This window comes from Lepidochelys kempii, chromosome 1, assembly GCF_965140265.1.
Source record: "Lepidochelys kempii isolate rLepKem1 chromosome 1, rLepKem1.hap2, whole genome shotgun sequence".
Taxonomy (NCBI): domain Eukaryota; kingdom Metazoa; phylum Chordata; order Testudines; family Cheloniidae; genus Lepidochelys; species Lepidochelys kempii.
The window spans coordinates 323,466,534-323,478,842 of record NC_133256.1 but is presented as its reverse complement, the minus strand read 5'-3'; the positions used below and the strand labels follow the sequence as shown (position 1 = coordinate 323,478,842).

Here is a 12,309-nt window from a genome sequence, read left to right as displayed (position 1 = left end):
ATGCAATATAAATACATAATATTCAAATAAGGAAAAAGTATCACCAGCAGGCAAGGTATCACAGAGAGAGCAAAGAAAAGAAGACCACCATACTGAATATCTTAGAATCAAATTCAGTATAGTTTTTAGGCTGACTTCATTTTACCTGAGATCTAAAGACCAGCAGATGCCAGGGACAGACACCATGTTGCTACCCACACTGCAGGAAGCGCCTCATGTTGCCAGGCAGTGAGTAAATACCTCTGGTACTCTTTAAGCTGCTGTCCTGCTATTTGGAGAGGACTGGGTGGGAGGCAAGAAGTCCTAGTTCTAATCTTGGCTATGTCTGTGGCTCAGTGTCAAGGCACTTTTCTGTCTCTGTTTCTTTGTATGTAAAATGGTGATAACAATATTTATAAGGCTTAATTACACACACAAAATTACATTAAAAGGACATTATTAACGTTGGAAAGCCAAACATTCAAAAGTTAGGGAATGCCAGAATTACGGTTATCTGTGAAACCTCTGTGACGCTCTGTACCTCAGCACCCCCATCCTTGTAAAATGATTGTGTGGTATCCAATGCAAAGTTTGTCATGTCAGGTGTCTTTGGAAGGCTCATGATGCACTGAGCATTGTTGTTACAGTAAGGTTATAGGTTATAATTTCATGTATGTAGTTATGAGGCTGAATATGTACCCTCATGGCTTAAAATAAGCCTAGGCAAAAACTCTCCAAGAGCAGAGAGGCAGTTCACACCTCATCAGGACAGGTATGGGACAAACCCAGCCCTGCCTTACAGGAACAAAGGACACTGGCCTAGGCAGCAACAAAATGATCTGTTGGACTCTCGAGTGAGACACCCCCTTTCCTTTGGCCAGTTTGGGTCTGCGATGAGGTAATGCTCACCTGACTCTGAAGATGAGGCTCAAAGCCAAGAGGGAAGAAAGAGCATGATAAAAGGGAGAGACTTTGCCATGCTCTTCCTCTCTCTTCCACCTACATCTACAGATACTACACCAAGCTGATCAAAGGGGAGAGCCTGGCTGAAGAGCAACCAGCCAGCCTGTGGTGAGAAGCATCTAAGTTTGTAAGAGCATTGAAAGTGTTAAGATAAGCTTAGAATGTGTTTTGCTTTTATTTCATTTGACCAAGTCTGACTTATGTTTGGACTTATAATCACTTAAAATCTATTTTTATAGTTAATAAATCTGTTTGTTTATTCTACCTGAAGCAGTGCATTTGGTTTGAAGCATGTCAGAGACTCTCCTTGGGATAACAAGCCTTGTACATATCAATTTCTTTGTTAAATTGATTAACTCATATAAGCTTGCAGTGTCCAGGGGGCATAACTGGACACTGTAAGATGGAGGTTCCTAGGGTGGTGTCTGGGACTGGAGATATTGACTAGTGTCATTCAGTTGCAAGTAGCTGGGAGCCGTTTACATGCCAGAGGCTGTGTGTGAACAGCCCAGGAGTTGGGGTTCTCACAGCAGAGCAGGGTAAGGCTGGCTCCCAGAGTCAAGGATTGGAGTGATCTAGCAGATCACCGGTCCAGATAACACCAGCGGGGAACATCACAGCCTCAATTGAGCCCTCTTGTGCATATGTATTCTGGTAGTCTTCAATTACATGATCCCATTCTGTACACTCCACAGGACCCCTGCCAAAGGCCTGGTTCTGACACAAAGGCCACCCCCCTCTCCCACCAAACTTCAAGCCCTGGTTGGGGCATCCAAGTGTTTCAAATAAAATGTCTCAAGAATTTAACAAGAGCAAAACAATGTATATTACCTAGTCTCATTTCTGGAAACAGCTGAACGGTTCTGGGTGACATTAAAAAAACCGAGCCTGACACCCAGCATGAGAAATTTCAGCCCAAATGGCTAAAGCCTGGCACAGTTATCAGCAGCTGTAAACAGGGTCATGTCAGGGGAAGCATTTGGCAACCTTAACAATAGGCAGCGCCCCCAGTGGCACCTATAATGTCTGTAGTACTGTGAACATGCTTTAAGCATGCTCAATATTATTGCTCTGCCCCCACCGCACCCCCTGGAGTTCCTATGGGGTGGAGTTCTCCCGGAGGAGCCAGTTTTGGAAGAGCCAGAGGTAAACAGGGTTGCCAACTCTGACTGAAGCTATTCCGGGAGATTCCCCCCCACACACACACACATGACATAACGTCATTTTCTTAAAATATCCTATTAAAATCTCCTGGGTTGCTTTAAATAGTCACCAGGAGATCGATGTGGATTCTGGGAGACTCCAGGCCCATCCTGGAGGGTTGGCACCCGTAGAGGTAAAGGTGGGGCGGGAGCCTGACTTGGGCAGGCAGCGGTGGCCTCTTTTGCCAGACCCAGCGGCGGCTGCTGTCAGTGGCGAGAGGCAGCAGGGGCGTGGAGGCGGGAGAAAAGCCAGAAGCCGCAGGAGGGCAGAGCCACCAGGGGCGTGGGAAGGTGAGAAGAGGGCCAGTCACGGCGGGGGTAAGGGGGCTGGGATGAACACGGCCCAGCCCAACACTCGCTCCCTGGGGAGAAGGAGGCGCCTCCCCTATGCACGAGGCGTCCCCGCCCCAGACGCCCTCCGCCCCGGGGGGGCCCGCCTGCCCGCAGTCCCGCCCCGGCCTCCCATTGGGCGGGGAGGCTGTGACCGAGCCCGCCGGCCCGCCTCAGGCGTCCGTCAGCGGGTGCGGAGGACAAGGCGTCGCTAGTCAGGCCACCCCCTTTTCCCCGCCTCAGGCAGGCCCGGCCGGCCTCACGCTCCGCGGGCGGGAGGCAGGTTTCCGCGGCTGCCCCGAGGCGGGAGGCAGGATTTTGTTCCGTGTGAGTCAGTGCGAGCCTGACACCCTCCTCGCTCCGTGCCGCTCCCCCGCCGTGCCTCGGCCGCACATCCCAGCAGCCTGGGCAGGCCCGGCTGAGCCGAGCTCCGTGCCCCGGAGCTTGCCCAGGCCGGTTGGCGGCGGCGGCGGCGTTTCCGGGCGCTTGGCAGAGGCTTTGGCCTCTGCGCCGGGGAAGGGCTGGGGGCTCCCTGTGCAGGAGCGTTGTCTTGGGAACGGGAGGGGGGGGAAATCTCTCAGCTGCCCCCCCCCCCACGCACGAGGGAAAGGAGTCGCCTGTAGCGCCCAGGCATGATTCCTCCCCGGTGGCGCTGGGCGGCTGCCCTCAATACAGCGCCCTGGCCCTGGGCGGAGGAGAGGCTGTTTGTGCAGTCTCGAGGCCGCCCGAGCTCTTCATGCGGGGAGGGGAGGGAAGGGAAGGCTTGCGCGTCCTCCGGACTAAGTTACTTAAAATCCCGGCCCTTTGCCCAGTCACCCACCTTGAGACCCCTCCCGGGCATGAGGGCGTGTTCGGGCCTTAAATATCCGGTTTAACTTGAAATGGGGAAGCTTTGGCTCAGCCTGAACTCTGCTCGCTGCGGGATTCATCCTGCGTGCCTCCAAGCCAATTTGCAGTGACTGCTCTGTCTGTCCCCCCCCCCCCCCCCCTGCAGGCCGTCCAGGGAGAAGATGACTTTTCAGTGGACAGCAGTTGCAACCTTCCTGTATACTGAAATAGGAGTGATTTTGCTCCTCTGTGTACCGTTTATTTCTCCACTAAGGTAGGGATCTACTGTACACTAAATGGCCTTGTCTTAAGACATCTTATAAGGTTTTTATTTACATGTTGCTGTTGTAACACACCTAACATTGTGGTTCAAGTATATTTTCACTACTACATTTGGGGCTGGTTGAGAACTGAATTCAATAGGAGCTACTTGGTGCTTAGCGCTCTTGAACATCAGGCCACTTATTTAGGTGCTTAAACCCACACCAAGGAGCTTAACTTTAGGCATCTATTTTTGAAAATCTTGGCCAGAATTGTTTTTTTTTCTGTACCAGTTGCTAATAATTATTTATTTCTAGTCATAATTCCAGTGTGCCCTCCTCTCACGCTCTGTTTTAATAAGAGGAAAGTCAATCCATTTAATTTTATTTTCTGAATGGTCAGTTTAGAGGAGAACGTATGGCTTCTTTTCATACTAAGTTATTAGTGGCTAAATAGGCAGCAGCCTCTTTTCAGAGGAATCTGAATTATCAGAGGTGAATGGGTAGCTATTTTCCCTGGTGTGGCCTTGCGCCAGGCATTGGGAATGGAAGGAAATATAAAGCAGTCCTGCTTGTCTCTGTTGACTAGGTGTAATTTGTGAAGATTCTTCCAAAAGTGCAGAATTCTCCTGCTTGATGTATGGAATTTAACAGAGCAGTAAGAGAGGCTCCTATAAGCTTATATGAGAACCAAAGAAATTGGTGTTAGTCCTAGAAACACGCCAATACATAAGTGTTTTAAAACTAATTCCCCCAACCTTTAGTAAGGGGAAGAAGCTGAAAAGGAAGTAAACCAGCTACCCTCTCTTTATGCAAAGTACTGCCTTCCTTACCTAATTTTCTTAAAACAACTTTCTCTCGTACCACTGCTTACCTTTGATCACGTAAATTTATTGTTTCCCCTGTGTGGGAGAGCCCTGTTAGCTCCAAAAATGTTGCTAGAGGATTAAACCGTAACATTTTGTAGAAAACTTACTATTGCCTCAGAATATAACATAATCTTCTATGAAATATGTTTATTTTCTGCGGCCTAAGACACCAGTTCACATCGTCAGAATGAAGAAGGTAACTTTTCCCACTAATTAATCTGTGGACTTCTTATAGTAACCTGAGCAGGAGGATGACTTTCCCTGTCCTATTCTTAAAATGAATTCCACACACTGTAGAGTCAAAACTCAACCACTTCCTGGGGTTTGCGCTTGTCATCTTATTGTTAGTTTCTGTATTAACGAAGTTCAGCTCTCTAGAGAGCCACTCCTCCACCTGCTTAACAACACTTCCACACAGCATCTGTTGCTGCTGCTATGTATACATCCGCTAATAGTTGATACTTCAGAGTGGAATGGGACATCCCATTTCCCCCACGCCCTCTGAAAATCTAGCATGAGAACTTACGCTATACCTGATCTCCACCAGGTTGGAATGCTGAAATGGTTCTCAACCGATCTTAGACCTTACAAGTGGAAATGTGATGGGTTGGCATAAAATATATTTAGATTAATTTTTTTATTCTGTCAAATCAAATTTAGAATTGTCAAAATAAGATTAATTCTAGAGGCATCATTCATGCAGTTAGAGCTGTGACATTTATTTTAGGATTTATATTTAGTGTAAGGTTTTGTATTCCCATTGCCGTTGTATCGGAATGCCTCCCTTACGATTTAAGAGAGAGATGCTGTAGGTCCATAGTGATCTCTTCATTTTGATCTGAATTGTGCTTCCGGAAATTACTGTAATTGTAGTTATCCAGTACAACTAACTTTTCCACTTGCTGCCCTTAGTACGTAGCCACAGCCACCCAGAAGGGTTTCTTGCCCAGTCCCTGAGCATTCCAACTTCCTTTTCTTCTGCCAAAAGGGAGAGATGAATCCTAAATCCATATTTCTTCACAACTCCAAGAGCTGATTAAGGGCCTGTTCCAAAGTCTACTGAAGTCAATGGAAAGGCTCTCATTGGCTTCAGTCAGCTTTGGATCAGGCCCTGCAGCAGAATCTCTGAGGTTCAGGCCTCACAGATTACTCACTAGGACAAAGCAGTGAAGTACGAGACAGAGTACAAATGGAAGCATGCTGGACAGTTGATTGGATTGCTGCTGACTGACTGCCTAGTAGCTGGAGTGAGCCGAACGGTATAATTTGGCAGGAAGATCAAAGACTTGGGAGTTGGAGGGAAAAGGAATCTATTCTAGGGGACTGGGAGGAAGAGTTTCTTTTTGGATGTGAGGGGCTGAGCTAGTAGGGAAGAGCTTTTCTCTGAGAGTGGTGGAAGCTTGAGGCAGAAGTAAGAATCTTCCTTGAGGGGTCTCCCAATATTTTGATGGATCTGTGCCTCACTTAGCCTCCATCCACCCATGCACAACTTTAGATCTCGTTCAGTTTGGATTTACACTGTGTTCATTAGCCAGACAAGTGTTTCCCCTTTAGCAAGGGTGGGTCCTGTGGCATCATGTCTGCCAACAGAAGTATTGTCATTACTGTCTGAGTTCTGGAAAACAACTGTATGTCCTGTGCTTGCTCTGTAATGGTACCATTCCAGACAGCTATATTTATTTCTAAATAGATTTGTCACCGGTCACATCGTGTGGGTAGGCTTTTTAGCAGGTTGCATGGTACCAGAGATTGAGATATTTGGGCACAAACCTTTGCTAGCAGGGAGGTATGAGCCTCTGGAAGTATTGTGAAGGCAACATGCTCCACTTATGGAAAAAGAAGTGACTTGCATCATTCTGGCTGGCACAGGAACTGAATTCAGTGTCTTGGGTAAGGCTTTGAGGATGAATGAAAGAAAAGAGGGATGTTTATCCTTAGGCTTGGAAGACTCTCTGAAATAGTTTTATTGTCTCCTCTCTGAAACATTTTTTTGGGGGAAGCGTCAAATTCATTGCTTAGGTGATTAAGAAACTGTCAGGTATAGAGTTGCCAGTACTATGCAGTGGTGGGAGGCCAGTGAGGAAGGGGTTAAAGAGATCCTGTGGGCACAGTCAGGTCAAATCTAGTGCCCCTGTGAGGCCCTTCAAACCTGGAGAGGAGCTCCTTCAAAGGGAAGATCCAAACACAGCACAGGATGGCACTCTTAGAGAAGCACAATGGGAACATAGATCTCCCAAACCCCTTGGAGCAGGGACTGCTTACCAGCAGAGCTGCTGAAGAGCTTCAGCTGCTTGGACCCTCTGGAGAGGTGGAAGGACCATCTTTACTTCATTTTTTTTTTTTTTTTTTAAATCAAATCACAGAGCATGCAGCCTGGGCCCCTAAGGCACTCAAGGTTAGGAATCCAGCTCTCTTTGTAGAGATTATTTACCTTTTGCTTTCTGAGGAAAAATGATTTGAGCCCGGAGTGTTTTGTGGGCTGCAGAACATAACATAAGAACGACCATACTGGGTCAGACCAATGGTCCATCTAACCCAGTATCCTGTCTTCTGACAGTGGCCAGTGCCAGGTGCCCCAGAGGGAATGAACAGAACAGGTAATCATCAAGTGATCCATCCTCTGTTGCCCATTCCCAGCTTCTGGCAAACAGAGGCTAGGGACACCATCCCTGCCCATTCTGGCTAATAGCTATTGATGGACCTATTCTCCATGAATCTATCTTGTTCTTTTTTTTAACCCTGTTATAGCCTTGGCCTTCACAACATTCTCTGGCAAAGAGTTCCACAGGTTGAATGTGTAGTGCCTGAAGAAATACTTCCTTTTGTTTGTTTTAAACCTACTTCCTATTAATTTCATCTGGTTACCTAAATTCACTGTAAGATGCCAAGCGGCCATGCAGCAGTCTATCAAGGGCCACACAGGTGGGAAGAGGCACCCCTCCCCTAGCCCAGCCCCGCCCCGCTGGAGCTGCCGCGTCTGGGGAGAGGCGCCCTGGCCCAGAGCTGCCGCAAGAGAGGGCTGGAGGGAGTCCTCTCTCCCTGGGGCAGCCTGCACCCCAAACCTCTCATCCCTAGCCCAGAGCCTGCACCCCCAGCCGGAGCCCTCACCCCCCACACCCCAACCCTCTGTACCAGCCCTGAGCTCCCTCCTGTACCCCGAACCCCTCATCCCTGGCCCCACCATAGAGCTCACCTCCCCCAGCCAGAGCCTGTACCCCAACCCTCTGGCCCAGCCCTGAGCCCTCTCCCACACTCCAAACCCCTTGGCCCCATCCCCTCCATGCATCACCTCCATAATAAAATTCATTCCACACATGCAGGTAAAAAATTAGAGGGTACACTGCTGGTTACCCCTAGTTCTTGTGTTTATAAGAAAGAGTAAATAACACTTCCTTATTTACTTTGTCCAGATTTCATAAACTATCCCCCTTTAATCGTCTCTTTTCCAAGCTGAAAAGTCCTAGTCTTATTAATTTCTCCTCATAGAAGGTGTTCCATACCCCTAATAATTTTTGTTGCCATTTTCTGTACCTTTTCCAATTCCATTATACCTTTTTTGAGATGAGACGTCCAGATCTGCACACAATATTCAAGATGTGGGTGTACCATGGATATATAGAGAGGCAATATGATATTTTCTGTCTTATTATCTACCCCTTTTCTAATCATTTCCAACATTTTACAGGATTATTTTGTTTAATTTCTTTATTTTGGATTGCTATTATACCCAGAAGAAAGGGGGAGCTGCCTCCCTAAGACTAACAGCGGAGGGCTCCACTTCAGACTCCGAATAGGCAGTACAGCAATGCCTACAGCCAGAGAAGGATGTCTGGGACAAGAGAGGTGCCCACTCTCATCCCAAGGGGGTGTCTTAGAAATACAACCTATGACATGGTGGAGAATGTGGGCATTTGCTTCCTAATCCGACACAAGGGTAAACTGGAGGAGATTGAAAGCCCATGCATGTGAGAGATAGGAGAACCCAAGCAGCATGGATCCAGAGCAGTGGTGCAAGTGGCTAACAGAGAGCCAGCAACAACAGGCAACTCAGTAACAACAGCTCCTTCAGCAGCTATTGCAACAGTGGGGTGCCCCACAACAGCTGCAGATGAGCCAACATCATCAGCTGCTATGAGAGATGACAGCCAAGCAGAAGGACCTGCAACAAAACCTGGTACAATAGTGATTGATGGGCCTACAACCTGATGGGGCAGCTAGGGTTCAGCAGTTGGCCGTGAGCCCAGGGCCAGTGCTGCCACTGGTATATATGAAGCTGATTGAAACAGGTCCTGATGTCAAGAAAGATGTCCACTTTAGAGCAGATGGCAGTGGCCTCCCAATGTCCTCCAGAACATTGGACCCTGCCCAGCACAGGCAGACTACCAAGGGCGTGACCCAGTGGCTGCACAGAATTATACACTGGTTAAGGCTGCCATCCTGGACTTTTTCTATATTAGTGAAGAGAGACACAGGTGCTGCTTGCAGTCAGAAACATATTTGTCGGGAACATGGCTACAGTGGGTGGCCCAGAAATTGAAGGACCATTTGCTGGTGGTGGTTGCAGCCAGAGGAGCAAACTGGAGCTCAAGTGGATGAGTTAATAATGGTTGAGCAGTTCATATGAATAATTCCCACTGGGGGACCACCCAGGGTCTTTAACTAAGGTGATGGAAAACTTGATGGCTGTTGAGGAACCTCCAGGAATTTGGGGGAAGGACATGCTTGGGCTAGAAAGCTGACCAGTCTGATGTGAAGCCCAGTCAGGAGATGTCCCTGATCAGCAGATGATGTCAAGTATGTGCCCTTTCCGTTAAGATGACACCTCCTCACCCTAACTCTGAGCAATTCACAGCGACAGGTGAGGAACGGACTGGACAAAGCGTAACCAAGGCAGTTGGTCCCTGTCCCAGCTACTGAGACTAAGTACGGATTTAAATGCCAAACACACCTACAACAGGCAGGGTTGTCCTTGGTCAAGAAAATGGGCTCACACCATGACATGGTAACTTGTTTCTTGTGTGGGCAGCTAGGAACCCAAGAGAATGCCCCCTTATGGAGTAAGTGTGTGCCGAGGTATGGACAGCAAAGAATAGCATAGAAGTAAGGACCCACCAAAATAACGGACCAGGAGGACAAAAGTGCAGTGTCAGTTGGATTCAGGATGTGGCCAGACTTTGGTACAGATTCCCTTAGTCTCACCTGAGGTCCCTTTTACCCTGACCATCGTCCTCCAGTGCATAAATGGGGATGTGAAGGCCTACTCCAGAAGACTGTGTCAGCATACGGATACGCTCCCAGTGGCTATATCCTCAGTACTGGTCTACCGTGTCGCTACTGGTTGGGATTGGTGGTACTTTCGGGAAATTATCCACAAGTTAGGAAAACCAGAGACCGCAACCACTGACCCAGTGTCAACACCTAGGGTTGTTCCTGGACTGGTAGAACTAGCTGAGTTAAGAGAACCAGAGGATCTCTATGAGAGGAGTTTGAGGCCCACTGGACACCCATCCAGGATGCAGACAGGCAGTAGCCAGTGGATGACTGTTGCCAGATTTAGAAGCCCTGACTCATGATGCAGGTTTTGTCTGTGAACTGGAGGGAGCGGGGGGAATCCTACACTGAGCAGGGCTTATGATCAAATTCCTGTTGTAAATGTTGAAATTTTGATGTCTGAGGCAGTGGTTCCATTTCATAATCTGTGAAGTATGCCTATAGCAAGTTGAATGCAATAAACAGACTGAGGAGGTAAAGATCCAGTTATTGGTACCTCCATTATCCAACCAGGCACTCCTACAGCTAGCTCATGACATCCTATCTGATGGGCACTTTGGACAAGGTTTTCTCCCGGTCTATGTATTGACTCATTTCTGCTGGCCCACTGACCACCATTAGCTCAGAGAATACTGGGTCTCTTGTCCATAGTACCATTTAACTACCCCAAAGGCTCCTTTGATCTCATTCCCCCGATCAAAACTCCCTTAAGGCAAATCATGACTGATCCTGTAAAACTCCTAGAGTAAAGTGTGGTGGGCAAGGAACTCTTGCTTGTGATCCTGGCCATCCCCACTACACTACACAAAGGCAACAGCACTTGCCCTGGAACTTTGAGCAAGGATTCTCCCCCCCCCCCCTCAAAATACTGACCAATCAAGGGACCAACTTTTCATCCCACTTAATGGAGGACTTATGCTCCCTATTGAAGATCAAGTCTCCAAAGACTTATGTCTACCATCCGCAAACAGATGGATTAGTTGAGAGATTCAACAAAACCCTTAAAGTGATGCTAAAAAACAATTTCTGTCCTCTGATCCCAAGTATTGGGACCAATTACCCAGTACTTCCTCCCTTCTTGTTTGTCATAAGGGAGGTACCCCAAGGTTCCACTGCATTCTCTCCCTTTGGTCTGTTTATACAGGTGACAGCCTTGAGGAATATTTGACCTCCTATATGAGGGCTGGGAACACCATGGCCAGATGATATCCAGTATGGCCCAGTATGTTTTCCATGTCAGGGAGTGCCTCGAGTCTGGGAGTTTTGCTTGTGAAAACCTGTTGGGGGGAGCTTGCAAGAACAAACATAGCCAGGATGCATGCCTACTGACCTTCCAACCTGGGTAATGAGTACTTTTGCTACTCCCTAGCATGGAATCCATAGTGCTAGACAGGTGGCAAGTGCCTTTTGAAGTGGTTTTTCAGTTAGCCTTGTGGACTACAAAGTCTGCCTGCCTGGCAGGAGGGAAGAAACCAGTGTTTCCCGTGTGAACCTGCATAAGCCTTGGAAAACCAGGGAAGGGATGTTTAATGCTTCTCACCTACCAGAACCCAAACTGGGGTTTCAAGCCCCCGTTTACCAAGAGTCTGCACAAGTGCAGATGGGTGCCAGTTTCCTAAACAAAGAGCCTAGGTTTTACATCTCGTTGAGGCCTTCTGCAATGTATTCTCCACTGCACCCAGATGGAATTGACTAATACACCACCATATCAAGACAACATACCCTATGCCACAAGTGGATGAGCTGTTGAAACATTTAGGAGCTGCCAAGTATCTCACTACAGTAGATTTTACTTCGCTGCTGAATCACAAGGAAAAACAGCCTTCCTGATACCCCTTAGGGTCTTCCACTTCCAGACAGTGCTTTTTGGCTTGCATGGAACAGCTGCAACATTTAATGGACAAGGTTCTCAGACCTCATCAGCAGTATGCCATTGCATATTTGGACAATATATATAGCAACAACTGAGATGATTATGTGCGGCAAGTACAAGCTGTTTTTCAGTTGCTGGCTGAGGGGTGAGGGCTCATGGCCAATCTGGCCAATCAAGAAGTTAGTTACTTGGGTCATAATGAGGGAGGAAGCCAACCTGAGCCATTGATTATTATAGTGTAGGCATTGTCAGCATGTTCCATTCTCTAAACAAAGAAAGAGGTAAGATGCTTTCTTGAACTAGCTAGGTGATTTGTCCCTGGCTTTTACCACTATCGGGACCCCTCTGATGGATCTAATAAAAGGTGGTAGTCCAAAGAAAGTCCACCAGAAAGACAACTGTTAGAAGACTTATAACACCCTGAAAAAACAGTTTTTACAAAAGCCAGTTCTCTTCACTCCATAGCACATAGCAGCCTATGGAGAATTTCAGCTCAAAGAAATTTAAGAAAGCTATGCATAACTGAAAAAGGTATTCTGGAAGTTAAACTAAACTATAGTGATAATCTGTAGAAAGAAAGCTGCTGTATGGATGTCATTACAGGTTGAATAAGAATATCTGGTTTTATGATGTACGCAGATATTCACTGTGAATTAAAACATTAAACCCAGTTTCATTTATGCTGTAACTAGGATTTCAGTTGTCTTCCCAGTTGATGAGTAATTCATTAACCC

General features: G+C 47.4%; 1 protein-coding gene across 2 annotated transcripts in view; it reads left to right on the top strand.

The window, feature by feature from the left end:
* The first annotated feature begins 2,516 nt into the window (after window positions 1–2,516).
* LOC140905331 (B-cell receptor-associated protein 29-like) overlaps window positions 2,517–12,309 on the top strand; it is a 55,808-nt gene continuing 46,015 nt past the window's right edge. Inside the window, exons 1-2 of one of the 2 annotated variants that reach the window (XM_073328454.1) lie at window positions 2,517–2,794; window positions 3,469–3,576. In XM_073328454.1, coding sequence (XP_073184555.1) covers window positions 2,532–2,794; window positions 3,469–3,576 — 371 coding nt within the window. In that variant the 5' untranslated portion in view covers window positions 2,517–2,531. Of the gene's footprint in view, window positions 2,802–3,468; window positions 3,577–12,309 lie in introns of both variants that reach the window. The other variant, XM_073328453.1, reaches the window with a different exon arrangement.